At 41.0% G+C, this 23,963-nt stretch overlaps 1 protein-coding gene across 49 annotated transcripts in view; it reads right to left on the bottom strand.

Annotated features, from left to right (window-relative positions):
* Positions 1-23,963, bottom strand: part of clasp2 (cytoplasmic linker associated protein 2) — a 69,926-nt gene that overhangs the window by 35,806 nt on the left and 10,157 nt on the right. For 46 of the 49 annotated variants that reach the window (XR_013904500.1, XM_080295953.1, XM_080295955.1 and 43 more), the window contains exons 2-7: positions 21,791-21,869; positions 16,387-16,490; positions 15,753-15,844; positions 13,766-13,841; positions 12,843-12,940; positions 9,144-9,214 (exon numbers count right to left, since the gene is read on the bottom strand). Coding sequence is in view for 48 of the 49 variants with exons in the window: in XM_080295953.1 (XP_080152079.1) it covers positions 9,144-9,214; positions 12,843-12,940; positions 13,766-13,841; positions 15,753-15,844; positions 16,387-16,490; positions 21,791-21,869 (520 nt within the window). In the remaining variant the exon portion in view is untranslated. Of the gene's footprint in view, positions 1-310; positions 442-9,143; positions 9,215-9,829; positions 10,157-10,369; positions 10,477-12,842; positions 12,941-13,765; positions 13,842-15,752; positions 15,845-16,386; positions 16,491-21,790; positions 21,870-23,963 lie in introns of those variants that run through there. The other 3 variants (XM_080296003.1, XM_080296002.1, XM_080296001.1) reach the window with 3 other exon arrangements.

The following is a 23,963-nucleotide window of genomic DNA, read 5'->3' as shown; positions in this document are numbered from 1 at the left end:
TAAGCATCTCTCAAAATTTTAAACAGCTCAGATTGGGTAGACCATTGCTCTTGCAGATGCGCACGATTGTAATAAATGCAGCATCATGGAAGCATTTGAGGACACCCCAGTTTTCCCCTCGCATGGAAGCACATGCACACACACACACCAAAGCACTTGGGGTGAAAGTGCAATGAGTTTAAGCTGATTTCAATCTCAAACCATATGCTGGGCAGCTTTTGTGTGAGTGCCAGCATCCACAGCCAGATGAGATTAAACACACAACCATGGACAGCCGGGCACAAACACACACAGACACACACACACCTACCATTATCATCATCCCCAAATGCCATAGTTACAGCGTTATGGGTCAAATCCGCTGGTTTGGTCTGTATTCACTTCTGTCCCTCTGTTCTCGCCTTTGTTTTCTCCTCTGTTTCTCCCTCGTTTGTTCAATCTCTCTCTGTCATGATGAATCAGGGAGAGGCAGTGATAGGCACAGCGCTGTGACTCGGCTACTGCCAGAGATCTCTGTCAGCTTCCTCCCTCGATCCTCTGCCCTCCCTCCCTCGATCCTCTGCCCTCCTCGCGTCCCTCCCTCCTCCCCTCTATCCTCAGCAACAGCTGCCTCAAACCCCTTCAAAGAGAACGCCAAGAGCTGGCCTGAAAGCGATGTGGGGCAAGGGCAAGTACGAAGGCATTTGTGTGCCTGTGTGTATTTTGGCAGATGGTCTGAGCTTGTGTCCCTAACTTAGAGGTTGAGGAGTCTTTACAAACAAAAACAAACCTCATACTCACCACCATTCTGTGGCAGACGTGAAGCGTCAAACAAGAATTAAGAAAGCAGGAACGTGGTGAGAAAACACACTCCAAAGACACTTCATTATTCGACAAAAAGACTCACATTTATCTTTGCTGTACATAAAAATTTAACAGAATGGTAGATGCAACCACCTGTTACCTGTGAAGCTGGAAAATATGTAAGAGCAGAGTTCAAACATTTTGTGATTTCCAAAAAAAAAAAAAAAAAAAAAGAGTTAGCTTTGGCACAAACAGAACAGCAGCAGTGGTTTTACAAGATGGAAACAAATTATTTTCACATTTCCACAATAAAGAGAAAGTAAAGGTGGCTCTACAGGCAGGACAGAAGTGAGACATGATTATCCCATTTCACATTAAACTATTACTAACCTAACCTAATGTAATTAAAGATAAACAGACAGGTATTGGCTGATGATGCAAAACTATCAAGTCATAGGATTTGGCAATTGCACTATTTTAACCCCTTTCTCTTCTATTTATCTTTGTAACATGTTTCAGATTATTTTTTCTCTGTATGAATGATGCTCATAGGTCTTTTTTGTTAGTCCAACTGAAACTAACCATTATTTTCATTATTCAAACACACGGAAAAACAAACACTTTACATTCACGGTTTCAAAGATCTCCCAGCCAAGTGTCTTGAAGATGATAAACATATCACTGAACTAAGGGATTAAATGATTAACAGTCTACACAACACTAAAGCAAAGACCTTTGGTTTTAGACTGTGATAAAACAAGGTATCTGGCACTTTTTATTTACTGCTAAATAATACCGTAATAAGGCTGCACTCCCACAATTGGTGCACTTTTCCAGTAGAACACCAAATCGAAGAAATTGAGCGCTCCCCAGATCAAATACTATAAAGTTCTTGCACGTGTCAGTCACAGCTGTTCCCTGCACTGCACAGCTTCAAGTTTCTGGGATGCAGCATGAACGAGTGACATTAAAAACAACAACAAAAACAGACCACAAATAACAGACTGCTGAAAAAAAACAAAAAAACTAAGGTAGAAGGCAAAGGGTTTGTTTGGAGAAGCAGGCCATCATCTGCTGTGAAAACACTTCAGATTTAGGGCAATTTCTTGGTCATAATCATGTAGCCCTATTTACATAAAAAACATTAATCATGAAAAGCAGTGAAAATTAAAATTACTGTTTGTTTCAGCCTCATTAGGCAAGGAAAGGTATGCACCCAGAAAAGTACAAACAATGCCAACTGTGGCGTGACCAGCTGTAGTAGCTGAGGCATTACAAAGAAAGAAGCTTAAACACACTTGAGGTAGCAGCCAAGGCCAAACAGCAGGGCGTGTAGCTAAAGTTCACTGAGGTAAGCCTCTGCAATTACTTCCACTTCATGTTTACTCAGGGAGTTTGAAAATACGGTCAGTGCAAAAGTCCAGATTGTCAAGAAAACAAGTGAGTGGCAAAAAGGGTAAGAAGAATGGGTATATAGAGCAAAAACGCAGTCACAACTAGGGATATTACAGAGATACAAATATAGAAATATCCGTAAATTGGGCAACTACCTCAAAATTTAATCTAAGAGCAATTACAAAGTAACAACATGACACATTTGACATAAAATGTGGAAGATGATGCTGAAACTCTCAATACTTCATACTCTTAATTCTGTCATTATGAAAGCAACACGAGAGGCAACAATGTGTGATTTCAGTAAACCTAACACCTAACCCACAGAAATATGTAATATGTAACCCCAATCGCCACCTCCAATCTAAGATGCCCTAACCATAACTGTGACAATTCATAATGCAGACTAGGGCTGGGCCATATTATACCGTTCACGGTAATACCGGTATAATGTTAGGCAACGATAGGAAAATGAAATATCGCGATAGAATGGGAGTAAAACGCGCATGCGCAGTGCCTTTGTTTTCATACGCACATGGCCGATTGTTGAGTGAAACAGATGAACCAGAATTGGTTTGTAAAAATGGTGCAACTTCCGTGATGTGGAACTGGTTTGGTGTTTGTCCATCAGATACACAACAAAGCACATTTTTTTGCAGAACATGCAAGCGGCCGTTGTTATTGTCATATTTGTCGGACTAAGATGCTCTTAAATCTGGGAGTAATCTAGGTCCTAAACTCCGTATGCTTCAGGTCAAACAACACTGCAGCATCACTTAGAGTTAAAAACTTTCTAAATTCTTTCATCTTTAATAAAACGATCAGCATTGCTGCTTTACCAGGTGTAACTATAAAGTTTAACTTCCAGGCATCCATGAAAACAAAAGTTATTACATTTAACGGAGTTAGAAGTTAGCAGGAAGCTAGCGGAAGTTAGCTCGCTAGTTTCGCTAGTTACCTAAGCATGATATTGCATGTTCTGACTGAGAGATTTCTGAAAAAAATCAAACGTACAGCTCTGCTATCACTTCCAACATAAATGAAGACAGGAAACTAAACAGCAGTGACGTTTGTAGGGTTACTGAAGTTGGGCTAGCTGGTATATAATGATGTGCTACGTGATCGCTAGCGACACAGCTATGTTAGCATAACATAAACAGTGAAGCTGGAGGATGAACACTAACACTTTTCCACTTATAAAAGTTATAAATGGATTATCTCAGTTGTTCTCCTGACTGAAGTTTGGTCCGTTTACAGCATCCTGCCATGCGATTGCATTTGTCTCTAACCATGAAGAACCTTCAACGTGAAGGACCATGAAGAACCTTCAACGTGAAGGTTCTTCATAGTTAGAGACAAATGCAATCGCATGGCAGGATGCTGTAAACGGACCAAACTTCAGTCAGGAGAACAACTGAGATAATCCATCCACAATACGAGGTTAGTCATTAATATACTGCAACAACATGGGAATAGAGCAGCTGCAGAGAATTCAACATTAATGAATCAAGGGTACAGAAGTGGAGGAAGCAAGAAGAATGAGTTTAATAAAGTTTGATTTATCTGACTGCTTTGTTTCGCTTAATGTGCCTTATAATCCCGTGCACCTTATGGTCCGAAAAATGCGTACTGCACACTGCAGTTTAATGTTGCAAAGCACCTCTTTTTAACCATATAACCATATTATACGTGGTTATGCTCAGGATATGCCAGCCCATTTCTACTGGAAATGCCTTTTGGTTAAACTTTCAGCAAGGAATTTGCATTTGCACTGTTACATTTTTATAAAGCTTTAATGTACATAAAAACCAGCTTCTTGTTTAAGTGAAAATAAATGGAAGGTTGTCTTTTTGCGCTAGTAATGTTGTGGAGTTGTATTTTGTCTCGCATCAATTATATCGTCGGTTATATCGTTATCGCAAATTTTCAAATATATATCGTGATAAATATTTTTGGCCATATCACCCTGCTCTAATGCAGACTGACAGCCAGGGCATTAGAGGACATATACCCCGAAGTATGTGTGTGCAAATGTGTTTCAGAGAAACAAAGCAGAGACCCTTTCACTTTCTCTCTCCTTTCCTCTGTCACTATTTGACACAACCCACCTGAAGATGTCATATTTTGTATTTACCCGTTCAGCACGATGGCTGTGACAACCAAAACATAAACAGATGATTTTAGTAAGGCTGAGATTTTAACCTTTAATGACTGCACCAGAGACGTGCGGTTCTTCTCAAAAGGTTTAAACCAGCCCACAGAAATCAGTATGGGGCTCTAAACTCTGCCTGAGTTTACCTATACTGGAAAGAAATAGAAAGAAGTTCCTATTCCCTACATTAAGATTGCTTATATTCCATAAAAATAATATGAATCTTATTGGACTCATTTTATTTTCTCATGGCCGTGGCCTCTTTCAAAAATTTAAATAAAATAAATAAATCACACAGTGATTCACCCTTAATGTAAACGCACAATTTTTAGTTTTAAATGTAGACAAATTTGACATTTTTCACTCTGCATGACTAACTTCCATAACATTTATGGTCCATATAGAAATCCCTTTATAGGGCACAAACCAAAACTGACTCCAAGCACCTAAACTTGAGCACGGCTTGACTGCAAACCCGGACTCTCATCCTGAGCCGAAGGTAGACAGACAAGCTTATAGAAACTAAATCAACTAAACACAATATTCTTGAAAGATTTCAGATATTTTATACTAGACTTAGACTGACCTAAAAGCTTAATTTACTTATCCCTTTCTTAATAATTTGATATTAAGAAAGACATAGAACACCCCCCAAACATGTGACATCAGGAGGTAGTTTGATACATTTTTAGTACTTTTGCACAACTCTGCTAAACTTGTGTACAAAATTTAACATTCACACTTTTATTTTAAGCATGTTTGACAATTTAGAGGTTTGGGCTGCTGAACACCCACCGACATTCACTGCTCCACAACCTTTTTGATGCCCAGGACATGATCAGTTGCCTGACAGCCAAACAACCAATCACAGCTATTTTTTGTCACAGCCAGTTTAAATGAAAGCGAGAGTGCCAAACGAATAAATATTCTGTCTGGAAACAATCGCTGCTTTCATTCAGGGAAAAGCACATGACAGATGACAACAACGCAGAGTTAAAAACATTAACAATTCATCACAACAACTACACAATCACAAACCCAAATCACAACTTTGCTCCAAGCCCCGGGGAAGTGGGATTTTAAAAGTCAGACTCCCTTCATCTCACTTCGGCCCACAAAGACAGCAGCTAAAGCCTTACATTACATTTCCCTATGCCTCCCTCCAAGTAAACCAGCTGCAACAGCCTGTCAAGCACCAACTCCCTGCTGTAGCCGGTAGACAGATACAGTGACAGGACAGCCTGAAGGTATATCATCCAATGACAACCTCTGCCAGACACCAACAGCAAACCCAGCTGACCTCAAAGGGAGCACAAACTCAGCTTAAAGCCACACGTCAACTCAATTTGGTGGAGATTTAGAAAACATTTCAGTAAAATACTATTCATAATCTTGGAAACTTCATCGCTCTCATAATTTATAAAGTACTAAACAGTCTGTACACATCAGTGGTTCCCAAATGTGTTGGACGATCGCGTGACAATCACACATTATTAATGCAATTCGCAAATGAACAAAATGCAATGCATAAAATGTTAATTTTCCCCACCAGTACTTTGATTGCACTCATTCCCCGAACAGAAGCAAACTCTGTACCCTAAAAATATGATCAGAGACTTCAAAGGGAACCCCATTCTGTTCACACAGTTGCAGGGTGGTGGGAATTATGAGAGCGTGACAAATCAAAGGCCCTGACTGACAGAGAGGAGCTGACAGCAAAAATATGCAAGGGAGGAAATACATCACTCTGTTGTTTGGAGCAAAATAAAAATGAACTGCCAGTGCAGACCACCCAGCACCTAAAGAAAGACTATAAGACAGCATTGTGAAAGCTACCTGCTTTATAGATTCAGGTAGACAGAGAATGTCAAGACATTTGGCCTGCTTCAAAAGAGCACTGGATGTGTAACAAGGCAATCGAAGCACAGTGTATACTTGCTGAGCAGCAATTTAAAAAAAAGACAAAGAAATTTCTAGATGCTGCAAATGGTTTATCAAGAGGGCCTGCAGCAATGCATTCCAAAGAAGAGTTGATGGCATGTTTGACAGAGGCTGCTTTGCACAGATGATTAATAAGTGTGCCTTTGAAGATCAGCCCTGCCCTTTGCTGCCTGTTCAGAAGAATATGTTTAAAAACAAAAACCCACTGGTATACATAACCAGATTTTAAACTGACAAGCTATACTTTATATACTGATGATGCCTTTACTGGAACCCCCCATCAGCTTTTATACAGCTCCATGCTTCCAATTTTCCAATTATCAACACTTCCACAAGAGCTCTTATCAACCAGAAAGTAGATGCACAACCCAGAAAGATAAAGGCAAACTCCTGGTCTCTGCTTTTAGATGAGAACAATGCTTTTTGTGTAACTGAATAAGTTATCATACAGTGGGGCAAAAAAGTATTTAGTCAGCCACCGATTGTGCAAGTTCCCCCACTTAAAATGATGACAGAGGTCAGTAATTTGCACCAGAGGTACACTTCAACTGTGAGAGACAGAATGTGAAAAAAAAATCCATGAATCCACATGGTAGGATTTGTAAAGAATTTATTCGTAAATCAGGGTGGAAAATAAGTATTTGGTCACCTCAAACAAGGAAAATCTCTGGCTCTCACAGACCTGTAACGTCTTCTGTAAGAAGCTTTTCTGTCCCCCACTCGTTACCTGTATGAATGGCACCTGTTTGAACTCATCATCTGTATAAAAGACACCTGTCCACAGCCTCAAACAGTCAGACTCCAAACTCCGCCATGGCCAAGACCAAAGAGCTTTCGAAGGACACCAGGAAAAGTATTGTAGACCTGCACCAGACTGGGAAGAGTGAATCTACAATAGGCAAGCAGCTTGGTGTGAAAAAATCAACTGTGGGAGCAATCATCAGAAAATGGAAGACATACAAGACCACTGATAATCTCCCACGATCTGGGGCTCCACGCAAGATCTCATCCCGTGGGGTCAAAATGATCATGAGAACGGTGAGCAAAGATCCCAGAACCACACGGGGGGACCTGGTGAATGACCTGCAGAGAGCTGGGACCAAAGTAACAAAGGTCACCATCAGTAACACACTACAACGGCAGGGAATCAAATCCCGCAGTGCCAGACGTGTTCCGCTGCTGAAGCCAGTGCATGTCCAGGCCCGTCTGAAGTTTGCCAGAGAGCACATGGATGATACAGCAGAGGATTGGGAGAATGTCATGTGGTCAGATGAAACCAAAGTAGAACTTTTTGGTATAAACTCAACTCGTCGTGTTTGGAGGAAGAAGAATACTGAGTTGCATCCCAAGAACACCATACCTACTGTGAAGCATGGGGGTGGAAACATCATGCTATGGGGCTGTTTTTCTGCCAAGGGGACAGGACGACTGATCCGTGTTAAGGACAGAATGAATGGGGCCATGTATCGTGAGATTTTGAGCCAAAACCTCCTTCCATCAGTGAGAACTTTGAAGATGAAACGAGGCTGGGTCTTCCAACATGACAATGATCCAAAACACACCGCCCGGGCAACAAAGGAGTGGCTCCGTAAGAAGCATTTGAAAGTCCTGGAGTGGCCTAGCCAGTCTCCAGACCTCAACCCCATAGAAAATCTGTGGCGGGAGTTGAAAGTCCGTGTTGCTCGGCGACAGCCCCAAAACATCACTGCTCTCGAGAAGATCTGCATGGAGGAATGGGCCAAAATACCAGCTACTGTGTGTGCAAACCTGGTAAAGACCTATAGTAAACGTTTGACCTCTGTTATTGCCAACAAAGGTTATGTTACAAAGTATTGAGTTGTATTTTTGTTATTGACCAAATACTTATTTTCCACCCTGATTTACGAATAAATTCTTTACAAATCCTACCATGTGGATTCATGGATTTTTTTTTCACATTCTGTCTCTCACAGTTGAAGTGTACCTCTGGTGCAAATTACTGACCTCTGTCATCATTTTAGGTGGGGGAACTTGCACAATCGGTGGCTGACTAAATACTTTTTTGCCCCACTGTACATCAAGGCAGTGTGACTGCAGTTTGTTAAGTGACATTATAGATGGAAAAAACAACGGGAAACCACTGATTCATTGTTTTTGCTTCTAAATGATACTCTGTTAGCTCAGCTCAGAGGATGTGCTCATACCAAATACCAATCTCATACCTTTCTTTTCTCAAAATTCAAACTCTGTTTATCTTACTGGAACAGATACTAAAAAAAATGAAGTCCCATGGGAACTGAATAACCTATATTCAATATTTAAGTAAAGGCTTTCAGACACACACTTAATAAGCATCATGTCAGCTTCTAATACATATGTAAGTAGGGAAACCTCACATTTTCATTTGTGCATAGTGTCAAAAACTCCCTGAGGTGCTGCTTAACCCACTTTTATAACCTGAAAATTTAAGAGTGCAGAGTGAAATATTACTGTCAATATAATTACAATTCTCCAGGGTCAAACAACAATGGCTCCACAGACCACCTTACTGCTGGGGAAGGGAAAACTCAGCAGCAGCCTTCAGCTCAGGTTTGGTTCTGCTGAAGCACTTGCACGCACACATGGATGTGCACGCACACACAAACTCTAAACCATTAATCTTGTTAGGACCTCTTACAGGAGCTCATGGCAACAAACTGACACAACCACAAAAGCACATGCAGATTTAGACACACAAGCACAGGCACCCCCGCCCCTCAAAAAACACACACAATGTTGCTCCCTTATGAAACACACCCACTACATGACAACAGTAAAACCATCTTGACAATGTGACTCAACTTGGTGGCTATCCAATTCAAGTGTGGCAAAGTAAATGAGAAAACGCACTGACCGTGACTCGGGCTGAGAGCCATGTTGCCTGAATTCAAGGCTTCATCAAAACGAGCAAATATCGTCTGTAACCTGGAGAAAGAGAAAAGGAAGATTAGTAGTGTCGAGCACAGATATACAGTACAATGTTAATATCACCAAAGCTGTCAAACCAAACATATTTGAATGAAGAAATTAAGAAATTACAATAAAGTCCAGATTTAAAAAAAAAAAATCTGAGCACCCCACAGAGATGTTTGACCAAAACACAAACAAGGTGCTAAGAATTCCAAATGAGACTCATCATCAAAATCAGCCGCAGAAGCAGCAGCAACATGTGGACAGTCTCCACGCCTTTCTGTCTGATTGTGGGTGGGTGTGTCTATTATGGCAGTCACACTCATGAAGCTGCAGCAGCAACACCCCAAGTGTCCTCTTATAACATCCTACTAGCATCAGACAGACACACATGAAACCACCAGCCAGGTCTGCTTAGTCATGTGATTAATAGGTAGCATTGTCAGCGTAGTAACAGGGCAGATATCCAGCACAAGCCAAAATAACTTGGTCATCCTCGAAATGCACAACTGGTTAGACAAAAACACAACAAAGACTAAAACACATGACCCCGAATAACATGCCTTTATGTCTGCTTTGCCGAAAGGTTAACCACGGATGGGCGCACACAACAATTAGAGCAATACACACCGTGCTCTGTCTCTGTCTTTTGGTGTCTGCTTGCCGGTCCACAACCGCCAGACAGCTAAGCAGCTTCTGATAAGTGACGATTAGCGTTGCAACTAGCTCCTCAGCCGTGCACCATTTTCACGTGGTTCGCTTTCTTTCATTAGCATTTTGTGCATCTATTTGTTTCAGCAAAAATCTAGCATTTAGTCTTCAGCACTGATTTGCATCAGTATTTCCCTGTGGGCTGATTAATAGCTTGCTGCGTTGCTACGCAATCTTGCATTAGCTCCCATGTTGGTGACACACTCTGGTCCTCAGCTCCCCTCAGCTCTTTGTATCCAACATGGTGCAGTGGCTCCGAGAGGGAGGGAGGGAGGGAGGGAGGAAAGAAGACGGGAAGAGAGGGAGGGAGCGTGTGTGTGAGAGGGAAAGAGAGAGGGGGGAAGCCAAACGGCGAGAGACCAAAGCATGCTACGGGCATGCGACAAAGCACCACCTACTGTCACGCATACACACTGTACACACAAACGCCAACTGAACAACCTAAACAGCAATACGTACAGTAAATTTCCAGGAAGCGTCTTTGTGTGTCTGTATGAGCAGGAGAGAGAGTCAAATGGGCCAGTTTGTGTGACAGACAGCAACGAGATTCAGTTACCCTTTACATAACCTCCCTCTCATACACAGACACACACGTACTCGTCAGAGGGGGAGGGGCTGTGTGGCTAACAGCAGACAGCGCTGCTCCTCCCCCCTCAGTGTCTCGCCTTCTCATCCCACTTGCACATGTTCCCTCCCTCTTCTTATTTCTATCTTTTATCTTTTTATCGCAGCCATTGATAAACACCTTTGTCCAGCAGAGGACTCATGTCCTTCAGGTAACTCATCTCCAAATCAAACCACATGAGGCAGGCCTGATGAATGCTCACTCAACCAGCATTTGACCTACTTATAGGAAGCTGCTGTCAGATGGTAGCCCCTTGTTCTTACCAGTAATGGACCCAAGATTACAACTGTACTTCCAGACACAACTCCAGTAAATAAGCCAACTGTAAAATTAAGTTCCACTTTCAGGTTTCTTCATGCACCATTATGTCATTTGAAATAGGTTTGTAATTTCAATCTAAGTCCCATTCACAACACCTGATCACCAAATCCAAGAAGTGTTTTGGCTCGTGTCAGCAGGTTTAACCTGTGTCTAAACATCTGATCTGAGGTCATAAGATATGCACATCTATACGTTTATTTCACTGAAAATTGATTAGATGAAATTACTTATTATGAATTATTTCAAGTTAGAACTGGAACATTTTGAGACTGTTGTAAGGGGGGGAATGTATTTAATTATACAGATAATCCCATCAAAATTCAGTGTCTCATTTACAACAGAGAGCTGTTTCAAACAGAAACTTAATTTTGGGAAATAGCTTTTAACCATTTATCTGGCACAGTCCAAAAGAGGTTTCAGATTGTAATAATCACTTGCCTCCACGTATCTTTAAAAATGTGTGCTTGTTTGGTATTTAAGGGATGTGGACATACTCATCCAACAATTATTCCTCTTTTATGACTTCATCTTTCTGTCCATTATCTAATGCCAACTCTGCAGAGTTGATATGTCATCAAGTCAGCAAGATCCTGGCCAGAGCTTTGCTTTCCACTAGGTAACCCTTTGGGTTGCTCCATATGAAATCAATTATTAAATAAACAAAACAATTTAAATTGAATTTTTTTTAAAAATCCCACTGTACAATAACATTAGTATATTAGTTATATTAAGTTACAACCCCTCAAATTATAGGGGTGGACATTTTTGTACTTTATAATTTGCGTTTGCGTTATTTTTTCCAAGCATTACACGACACTTGGAGTGGTTGTGAAACTGATTTGGCTGCAGTTTTTAAACAGAGCTTTAATGTGTTTTCACTCTGAAACTTTCACAACGATACCTACTGTAATGTTTTGAAGCCTCAAAAATTAATTAGTAAATAAATGCATAACACAATTTAAAAAGCACAAAATTCTCACATACCTCTATGGGTCTGTAACTCAGACAACTTTCATAACATGAAGGTAAAAATTTAGCATGGCTTCATTAAACATATGAACAAAAAACAAACAGCTTTGCTCCAGGTTTTGTACTAAGGCTATTTGACTATAGCTGACCTGAAGCTGACTGAAACATCACAAATGAAATTAATGAGAGTTTTGATCAGTAAAACTGCAGTATTGTAGATATTCTCACCCCTATTCTTATACAAACTATACAAAGTAATAAAAACTGGTTTGGGAGATTCGCGATACATACAAAACATATATATATATACACACATATAAAATTCACGTGCAGAATTCAGTAATAACTATACACATCTGTTCAGGAAGAACAAGCGCAGGCTGTAAATCACTGCATCTGTCAGGCCTCTGATATTTAAATGAAGGCAGACAGCCACACCACTCTGTAAATCCCACACATTCAGACAGTGTGTTTACACTGGAGACGGACTGGCTTAATATGCACAGCACATGACACATGACCACAGCCAGCATTCACAGACGCAAGAATCATACTGAGCAGATACAGCACTGGCCGTTGCTTGACTCTCACACATGGGAGAAAGCAGTAAAAAGGGGGCAGAAAGAAGGGGTCATTGGGTGCTCAGAATAACCTTCAACCCTGCACATGTAGCCAGGACGACCAAAGCGGGACAAACCCCCACATTAAACCTCTTCTGATGACTCGAACACAGTTTTTCCAGTTTTTACCCCCATTTCTGTTACTCCACCCAACGCCTTTGTACCCCGTGGCTGCACCCTCTCACCCTCCTCCCTCATTCAGTCGGCATTGTGCTCTGGATGAAAGTGCCTCTGTGTGTCTGAAGGGCAGAGTGGTGCATGGTGTGGCTTGGGACAAACTGAGTGCCAAGGCCACGGGACTCCATAGAAACACAGGCAACAACAAACTCAAAAAATAAATATAAAAATAACAATAATTTAAAAAAAAAAAATACTACGAAAAAGAACAAAAACTCACCGTGCAGCTGGAAGTCCTCTCTTTCCAATGTCTGCTCTGACCTTCTCTCCAACGTGACGATAAACATCCACCAGCGTTGTTATTGATGCCTCACGTACCTAAACAGCAGACGTTCACCAATTTAATAACCCTCCACATATAAACACATGGAAAGAGATTCAAGTGATGGGTTAACTAGCACACTATAAAAAAAATGATCTTTGTGTTTGTTAAGACTGAGATCGATTCTCCCTCATAATTCGACAAAGATTAGACTCATTCTCATAGACTAAGAGACGCAAACATGCAAACACACTAAAAACTAAACCCGTGAGAGCCCATACTCTTCCCTCCTATGGGAGCCATATGATTTGCTAGTTATTGCTGTAAACACTGTTGTGATTGGCTACAAAGATATTGTTGAAGGGATTCTTAGCACCCAAGGGTAGGCAGGCCTTTCTAGGATGTTGATTGGCCAGGACAGTATGTGGGTAGATAATCATTGGGTAGAAGATAGAAGCAGATTTCAGCTTTGGGGTGCAACTCTGCAGGAGGTTAAACCAACCTCTCTCTATTCCTCACACTGAGAGACACACACACACACACACACACACACACACACACACACACACACACACACACACACACACACACACACACACCTAATACTCTTGTGTGGTTTAACAACTGGGTGCTCATGATTCAGCAGTGAAGCTGGGTGGTGGGTACAGAGCCCATCTCCTCACTAATAACAGTAATAATCACAGAGCTGCCTTAAGATGAAACCCAACACACTTTGACTGCTGAGAGCTGAACAAAAAGGCTTATCGACAAACTGGCTCAACAAAAACAATGACGAGCCACGCGCAGTCAAAACAAACACACACAAAAAGGTACAATTTTCCCCACCATCATGTAATCATGTATAACACTGCAGCTCTTACCTGTGGGTTTTGGTCTCCTGTCAGCGAGCAGAGATGAGGAACTATTTTACTGAGGCTCAGCGGTTGGGCTCCATACCTGAGAGTGTGAAACAGAGGCACAAGAGGAAACGTAAAAGAGAGGTGACAGTTGCCAGTGATAAATATAATTATCTGGTGTTCTTTTATAATGGAAATCTTGCTCCGCTCATTGAAAATATTTTTAGAAATTTGAAAAATATATCTATTCTAAGGCAGACTGATATTTTAGTAGCCTGTTATAAGCTACAAACACTATCTACAAACCACACACACACACACACACACACACACGCCTCAGAAATTTAACATCACACAAATATAAAAAACATTAGTAGACAAAGATCGTTTCTTAATTTCTTCTGTTTTGTCCATTCCAGTTATGTAAAAGAACCCCCCCCCCCTCCAAAAAAACAAAACAAACCCCAAACAAACCCACGCTTAGCTTTCAGAGCACTAACTGCAATACCATGCACTGTTGGTGTTTTCACAACTCTCTGAAACTCCACTGATGGGCTGGAGCACCAGAGAGCACCCCTAATAAGATGAAAATAAAAGCTGCAATAACGTCTTAATTATTTACATTGACCCAGTCCTCTAAGAGGACAAGTGGACCAAAACCACACCCTCCATGCACAACAGACCCACCTGATCCACTCACCCTAGAAGTAAAGAGCTCAGGTTTTAAACTTTTAACCTGTCTGTATGTTCACTGTGTACTTAACAAAAAATAGAAATAAGTGAAAACCCAGAAGCAGCCCATTTCTATGCCATGTTTTACTCATTCTACTCACTCATTATGGATGCCCGGGTACGTAAAGCACACATGCTCAGTGTATCTATTACATAGCAGCTTAGCATTTAGCACAACAGTGTCACCTTCCATTAGCAAAAAGATGCTAAAATTAGCACAGCAATTCTAATAGTCTAAATTTGCTCTGTGTGTGGGTGAGCTCAAGGTGGAAAACAGAGTAAAGGCCAAACCACACAGATCTCGACTGCTGAGAACAAGCAGCAACAAACAAGTACCTGTACAGACAGAAGTGTCCCTGTAGTCCTACACACACAACCTGTCGTAACTACAACCTGCCGTCCAACACCTTACTGCCCAAATCTGAATAAAAACCAATTGCAATGAAATCAAAAAGGTTAAAACCCATATTTATTTGAAAACAGTAGAAATGCAAGAGATAAAAGACTACAACTGAGCAATGTTATTTTTTTGCTTTTGTTTTTTTTAAAGGTCATTTTTTACCCCTCTGCCTCCCAGCAAATTTCAAATTCCTATGTTGCTTTCTTCTCATTTACTGCAGTGACAATATTGACAAAAAACCTGACCTCTGACCTTGAGGTCAAGGTCACCGGGATTGAAACTCTGAGATTTTTAGTAAATGCACATATTGTTTATGTTTGAAACATCTATGTGACCTTGTTGTCAAGTCATTGCATTCACAAACTTAGCTATCCATGCCACCCGTCCGCCTGGAGGGGTGACGACAATACCCCAAACAAGCCACACTTAAAAAGAGTTTGTAAACAACTCAATTTTAGTAACTGATATTTTGTCTTTAAAACTGCATCCTGCTCTAGTCTCATAACATATTTTGAAAAGGGACAAGCTAGTGGTAGGTGGGGAAATGGGAAGAAATGTGCACCACCTCAGAGTCACACAAACAGTTAAGAGGATTAATCCTGGAAAGTCGGAACATGTGTGCTCCTTGAGCAAACAAAATAGGTCATGGAAGGTGGTGGTAATAGCTCTGTGCAGCCCTCACTGAGCCAAACACTTACTAACAGAGCTTGAAAGCAGCGTAGGATTGCATAATCTGTGTTATATTATCCACCACATTATGAACTTACTTAAGGATTAAAATATGAGATTTAACACACAGAGAACAAAAAACATTGCCTATGCTTAATAAACTTGCCATTTCATTCTGGGAGCATTACAGATAAAGGAGAAGTTACTCACATGTTGAGCGTGGCACTGAGACAGAGGCAGATTCCTTCTCGAGAGCGGAAGTTCTTGTGCTTTAAACCAGGAAGCAGCCTTTCCCAAACATACTGCATGAAGGAGAACAAGAAGGATAAAAGTGTGAGCAAGAGTAAGAGAGAAAAAAAAAGAAAAAGAAGGGGTGTCAGTAGGTCATCATCATCATCAACTCATCATTGGATGAGCAGTTTATGGAGTACAGAAGAGGGCACAATCTATGGAGATGAGCACGTGAGGCATGTGTAAATAAAACAAAGCATTATGGAGTAACTTGTGTAATTCCTCCAATATCCACAAGAGGGGGTGGATAGGTAGAGTGCAGGCCCTCTGTAGTTTTTTTTAATGCATTACTAATATGGAGGTGGCTTTAATTTGCCTGTATTTTTTTCTCTGCTGTGTCACATTTTTAGAATAACTTTTTCTAGAATAACTACAACTCAATATACATGTCTTGTATAAAATTTAAATGACATTTGACAAAACTGTCTTCATCTTACATGTGGTACACTGGAGGATTTACCTGTTTAGGCAATGGTGTGTGTGTGTGTGTGTGTGTGTGTGTGTGTGTGTGTGTGTGTGTGTGTGTGTGTGTGTGTGTGTGTGTGTGTGTGACCATTGGTGAGGCAGTCTGTTCCATGCAGCGAAGGATGAGGGCTTGGCTGTTCTCCCTGACCTGGTCCTTGCCATCACCCAGCCTGTCCACCAGGGCCGGCAACACTACACACACAGAGAAAGGGAGTGGGTGGTGAGTAAGAGTCTATGAAAAACAGTTCACTGTGCATGCCGCACATGACACCGAAACTCTACAAGTTTAAAAGCCAAAGATATTTAAGACAAACAAAAAAACATTGCTGTACAAAGTTGAATATTCATGCTTAATATCATATCAGTGTGTCTGATAAAAAAGGGGAAAAAAGGAAAGAAAGCTTAAGTAATACAACCATCAACACCGTAGCTTTAACTAGAAAAGGGGAATGAGAGGGCAGCAAATAGGAAATGGACCATGGCTAAAATAATGTCAAATGCCCCCGTGTCAGAGAGGCTGATGTAATGCAGTGACAAAAGAAAGCCCTTTCAATGCTGGAAAACCAAGCTATGAGAACTGCAAGTTACTCCAATTCTCCCAATTTAGGAATAATAATCTTTGTACATCTGTACTCTGAAATTGTTTTTTTGCTAATAATTATTAGTCCCTTTCCCCAAGCCTATCAGGTCTGTGGGGGGTAAAAAATTCCAATCACCACAGTTTGTATGTGGGTGTGTGTAGTGTATTTGGATGACATGGTTTGTGTGTGTGGCATGTGCGTGTGCAGTCTAGCTGCACCCTGTTTGACAGGACTAAGCTATAAATAAATCAAATATGGATATTTATTTATAAACATTCATATTATTTTATGCAAAAAAGGTCAACAGGTCTACTACCAGGACAAAAACACTCCACCAGCTCCCAAACTTTTCCAAAGCAAAATAAGAAAAGGAAAAAGCAAACAAAAAGGACAAACCTCACAACCTTGTCCACGCTTCCATCTCCATTAACCCCTCATCAACCCCACATACCTGCTCATACTCACAACAATAACAAACTACTGCAACTTAAACAGTGACACTAATTCATGACGTACTAGTGTACAAGCAGAGTACTGCATTTTTAGAACACCAACGATAAAATATGACACCAACCTCTGATGATGTTATCGAACAAACGTGCTGTTAAAGTTAAATAAATTTTGTTCTATCACTAGCTATCACAATTTGCCCCACCCAACAAATGGATGGGATTGGTGCACTGCTATGCAACATAACCCTGGGCTGTCCACGGCTTTGAGACTGTCATTGGTGCACTGCAATTTCAAGAAAGAAAAAAAGGAAAAAAAGGCAGGACTTTTTTATTTAGCAGTGGAGGTCAATGCTACAGAGGCTTTGGATACACTAGTTGTCTTGTTTAGTTGGGTCACTTCATTGTTATTTTAATTAGTTGGATTTGTTGCAAAGAAATACAACATACAATAAAACCAACCTTTAATTTAAGTTAAAAACTGCCACATACATGTGGCAGTTTTTAATATTTACTATCATTAAACAAACAAAAAGTCCCCAACTGTTTCATTAGACTGCAATCTTATCTGTAATTAAAATTTCTGAGATTCTGCTACTTCTGTGTCAGGCTGACCTGACTGAATGAAAGGTTCCACGCTGCCTCCATATAATCTTACAAATATATTACGTTACCTTTGCAAATGGTAAATACAAATTTACACAGATGCACCTCAATTTATTTTGAGTTTTCACAACACAGATTGGACTGATCAGCTCTTTGGTCAGTAAACTACGATCCTACCAAATTTCTCAACTGTTGGACAACTGATGGTTGGACAACTGTTATGGTTACACTCATAATGAGAAAGACAGTACATCAATAACCTTTCAGCCAAAACAAACAAACAAACAAACAAAAACAAAACAACCCCAAACACTTTTGCAGCAGTTTTCATTTTAACAGCTCAGCTACCACCAAGCCATATCCTCTGAAAACTGTAAACCAACTTGTCTGTGTTAGAACATTTAACACTTCAGCCAATGAGTGTCAGAACTGATATATTTCCAAATGTTTAATTTTATAATACTTTTTTTTTTTTTTTTTTTAAAGAGCACACACATCAAGCAAGAGTTTTACTAACTCCATCATCCAAGGGCAGAAGCTGCTCCTCCTAAACCAACTAGATATGAAGCCTACTCCCTTACAAAAGGAAAAAGGGCTCAGAGTCATATGTTATGATTTCACTTCCCTTTCAGTGAATTCACTTGGAACAAAACATACAGTTTGAGATATTACAACGACACGTCCTGGCTGAAGACACCTCGAGTCACGCATATGACCTGTGAAGACATATGCGAGGCCTCCGCCTGCACATGTACCCCTCTGATCACAGTCACCCCTCAGTTGTTAGACTCTGGCTGGCTATCTACTGCAGGTAAACTCTTTTGTCCACAGACTCTAAGTCAGGCCCTGCTGATGTTAGCCAAAACTACACAGTTGGCATGTCGGCCACATGTGAAATGTTAACTGCATGTTTTGTTGCCAGGTTCGGTGCTAAACCTTGGACAATATCATCCCCAGGTGTGATACGAATCCAAAGCCAGAGCTGGCTCTCACATGGCTGCAGTTCTGCCATCTATCCCCAAGAGAGCAACACATCTGCTGCTGTGGTTACGCTGCTGTGAATACAGCCTCCAAGCAAAGGTCCACCTTCAGGGCTCCAGAGAGACCTGACGCCTCAAAGGAACAACCTTCAGTCCTCTTAGCTATGGGACAGAGTTGAGAGGGGCTCCAGCAGCAGGGAGACACTCCTTCCTCCTATCTGTTGTTTTAGAAGGCACTACAGGTCGCTAGTCATCTCTGCACACTTTTGTTTGACTCTGTTATTTGAATGCTAGATTGTGGCCTTTCTGCTGGGTCTGCCATGCCCCAGGGTGCTGGTGGTCCAACTTCAGTTCAATGACTGCTCTGAGGGCCATGTATACATGTCTTGTACTGAATACGTTGAATCGAAATAAAATGTTATGACAATAACTTTTGTTCCCTGAAAAAGAGGACCATGATACAACATCAAAGCCCTTTTTCCATTAGTTTTTACTCGGATCAGCTCGACACAACGTAGTATGACTCACCATGACTCGTTTTCCATTACAATCCAGTACCAGCTAATGTGTGTGGGGTTGTTAGAGCAATGTGGCCGTGCATTGGGGAGCTGCATTGTTTTTTGCAGCTGTTTCCTTCATTTCAAGGTATCAAAAGCGGCAGTTTTGATTTATGTGAAGGAGATGCTCTGATGGCTCATCAAATGAAAACACTGATTAGCCAATCGGTGGCATGCAGTCTGCTGATGTCACATTTTCGAATTCCATGGAACCCCAGTGGAGTAGGTGCTAAAAACAAAGTGCGTGGTATCGGTTACTATCACCTAATGAAAAACCATGAAAAGTGTGCTAAGCCCACCAAGGAGGTACTAATGGAAAGGGGCTCAAGTTGCAATTGAAGATGGGCTATCAAACTGAGGGATGATTATAAAAACAGGTGCATATGTGCAGGAGGGGCCCGACATATCTTGTCACAGGTCGTCTACCTTAAATGTAATAACAGAAGCATCTTCAGCCAGAACACAGAGGAGCATGATATCCCATACTGTACTATATACTGTGCTGTACCGCACAGTATATAGTACATATACATAGTACGTATAAGCGTTCTTATACTTCTGTAAAAAAAAAAAAATGATATAGACACTTTAACACTTTGTTTGAATGTGCTGCTAACACAAGATTTTTATGTCTGTTTATGATTCCTTTAAGCTAGAAAAGCTATCAAGCGTATTCCATTTAATCTGGAGAGAATAGATACCCTGCCTTTTTATATATATTTTTTAAAATGACGCGATATATCTGTGTGCTGTTTTTAAAGATCTCCATCTATACAGTTGAGTAGTTTCAGGTTAAGTGCTAGACAGATTCAGCTCAGAAAGTGTAGAATGCTGTTGGTTTTCATGTCTTCATTCTCAACTTGGGCAGCCTCAAAGTCAACAAACACAAAGGTTTGAATGGTCTCTCCCAAAATTTCTGTATTATATAAACTTCAAACCTCACTCTGACATTCATGCAATAATACACAACAAAATGGCATAACCCCGAACGCACGCACGCACGCACAGGAAAAAGACAAGATGACATCACTGTATCACTCCCCCCACTGATGTTTCACGCTAGGAATGTGGGTAGGAGTGTGTGTGTGTTTCTGAGTGCACATTACACTACCACAACAGCTGGTTGCCTTGGCAACAAGGACAATAACCTCAAACAGAAAAAGTGACAGCGGGGGCCATTGTTGCACATGACTTCATTTCTTTCATTAAAGATGAAAACATACACAGGCACACTTCTACCGAGCAATCTAACTGGCCAATCACGTCTCTTCATTTTTTAGTCGAGAAGAAAATATAATTATGTCAAAGTAAAGTCCTTCATGATGTGCATGTTTCACTTCCTTTTCCACTTAACACAAGGGAGCTACTCGGAAGTGAAGGATGGTCACTGCACAGTTTTAAAGAACACGAACACACACACACACACACACACACACACACACACACACACACACACACGGAGTAATTGCAGCTGCCCTGTGCAATAAGTCAGCCCTGTAGATCAATACAATCCCTCAGTCTCAATGATCTCATCTTCCTCCCCTCACTGTGTATGTGTGGGCGGGTAGGTGTGTGGAACTGTATGGGTGAAGGGAGATGCAGAGAATACAGGGAAGGAGAAATGGAACTCAGAAAGAAGGAGGGAGATTCCATGGTTGGCATTGGCTCAGAGAGATGTTTTTAGCGTCCATTCGTAACACACACACACATCTGCATTCATATAAAGCTCTTGGATAAAGAGAGTGTGTGTGGTAGACTATACACAGTGTGACCAGTCCAGCCTTTACAGAGTAGCACAGCAGGCTTCAGCAGGTTTGCCGGTGACAAGAGGCAGTGTGGCTGACGAAGACAGCTGGTGACACCTTAAGGGCATCCACAAGGTCTGGCACCGAGATAACACAAATACACAATGGCAGAGCATGAAATCTGATATGAGATTTAGTTCCTGAGGTCATGAATCAAGGTGTGGTTTGGGGGTGTACTAGAGTGAGCTACAGTGGGCCTAAATATAGAGATGCATAATAGACACGGAGTGGTGCCAGGCTGCAGGGTCTATCTCAGAAGAACCACAAAGTGGAAGTGAGAGACAAAATGGAAGGACATATGTCAAAATGCCAAAGATTCACACGACATCTAGTGAAACTGACTGCTATATTGTTTTTGTTACACTTCTGAATTCAAAAGGCCAGACAAACACACTTCCTTGACTAGCGATTGCTGTTTACGATAAAAGAACAAAGAGATAAAGATCTATTTGCAGTGAAATTTAAAAGGACAACTTAAAGAAAACAAAGCATAGAGATAGATAAGATATCTCACCTGTGCCGAGGTATCCTTTAAACCGCTCTCCAATGCGATCCACAAATGCCCCACAGATATCTATCCCCAACAACGCCACCTACAAAACAGAATAAGAAAAATCAAACAGTTATAGCGGGCCACACACAAAAATTATTATATTATACATATCAATATTAGAGCTGGGCGATAGAACGATAACGATATTTATCGCGATATAACTTTTACTCGATAGAGAAATTAAGCTATCGCGATAGACCTCGCCGCTCTTGTCCTCAAAAAAAAAAAAAAAAAAAAAAAAGGTCAGCCAATCCAAATTAAGTAGCGCAGAGCCGAACCAATCACAGCCGCAGCGTCACGTCGCGTGACTTGTTACGTACAGCACAAGTGCCAAGCCGCACGTGTGTTTGTTTGGGAAGCAGCCAGCGGGTAATGGAGCCAGCGCGTAATGGAGGAAATGAGTGTGCCGACTAGAAAAATCAACCGAGCGTGACCGAAGAGAAAACAGATGATGGTTCCAATGCCGGAGAGATTGTCGAACGGAAGAGCCATAGAAGTTCCGTAGTGTGAAGGTATTTCGGCTATTTCAAGTCTGACAAAAACAGAGTAGCGTGCACTGTAAATTGTGCCGAAAGCAAGTCTGGAAATACAATAAACTGGTGCATGCGTCACACTGTGCGCCACGTTATTGTTTCGGTGAAATGAATTTCTACAATACTGTTAATTCTACTCTCTGCAGTGTTTAAATGCTTACATATACACACAGTTACTGTCCCTCCACACTTACGACTCGGTTCTGCTTCTATGCCCCAGCTTTGTTTACTTTTTCCCACCGAGGCTTCTAGACTTCTGATTGGCCAACATTTAGGCACGGTTAGGAATCTAGCGCCACCTGCTGCTTTGGCATGTTCATAGCAGCGTTTTCCTTCATTTCTGCCTTTATGTGTGGACGGGATTATTTTTTAAAACGAAAATGGAAAATCTCCGTTTTCAAAAATACCCGTGTACGTGTGGACGTAGCCTCAGTCTCTGACTGGAAGCGCTAATTCGTCATTCGGCTTTTGTCAGACTAAAGTAACTGTTAAAACTGTTTGAAAAGCTAAGCTATACAACAAGGAGAGATTGAGAATTTCCTTTTAGTTCTCAGTTTATTTGATATTGACAAAAGTTAGTCAGTTTTGTCTGTTCTTCTGTAAAACAAACTAAGATTTATTTTTAGAATTAATATTTTGTTTCTAAGTGGAATTGACAATTTAGTAGTCTGTTTCGTTTGTCTTATTTTGAAACTTAAACGCTTTAGCGGCTGCCTTTTGTGTAGTTTGCAATATTTGCCTTTATTTATCTGAAAAAGTCTCATGTTCCTTAAGTACATCTACCCTGTTGAACTTATTATGGGAAATAAATATTTAAATAAAAACAAGCTGCTGATTATTTCACATTTTACTTGTGAGCAACGGCACATTTAAATCTTACAAATATAGTTATTTGGCTTATATCGTGATAGATATCGTTATCGCCTGAAATGAAAAAAACATATCGTGATATGAAAAAATCTCATATCGCCCAGCTCTAATCAATATACAGTCCGTTTTCTACATCAGTGACAGCAGTGAGAGGAAGAGAAAGGGGAGGAGGATTACATTCGATTCTGACATCCTGAATATTTTTTAAAGACCATCGAGGTTGTTTATTAAGTTTCTACTGACTCAGCAGACAGGTGAGACTGTGAATGATCCTTTTTCCATATTGAGAGTAGGGGTGGGCGGTATAAATGGTATACGATAGAAACGATATAAATTTGGCCAACGGTAGAGATTTTGACTATACCGCTCTACCACGATAGCGCATGTTGATGGTGTCATTAAGCTGCGCCTGTTTTGATCAAAAGCATTGCAGCAGCTACAAACAACATCATCTGCAAATTATGCCGGGCGACAGTAATAGCAAAGAGACAAAGCACTTTTGGAAAATGAGGAAAGCCGAAACCTGAGCTTCCTCCACTTCCCTACCCCTCATCAAAGCGTGTGCCAGATTTCGATGTCTCATTATGGAAATTTGTGATCGTTTTTTTTTCTCATTTGCCCCTAACCACCAGAAACTGTCACGTTAACTTTCATCGAGTGGAAAAAAGTTAGCGCTCAACCTCCAGCTTCACTGTGCTAACATAGCCGTGTAGCTAGCGATCGCGTAGCAT

Source organism: Astatotilapia calliptera, chromosome 22 (genome assembly GCF_964374335.1).
Source record: "Astatotilapia calliptera chromosome 22, fAstCal68.1, whole genome shotgun sequence".
In the NCBI taxonomy this organism is placed as follows: Eukaryota; Metazoa; Chordata; class Actinopteri; order Cichliformes; family Cichlidae; genus Astatotilapia; species Astatotilapia calliptera.
This window is presented reverse-complemented; position numbering and strand designations above follow the sequence as displayed.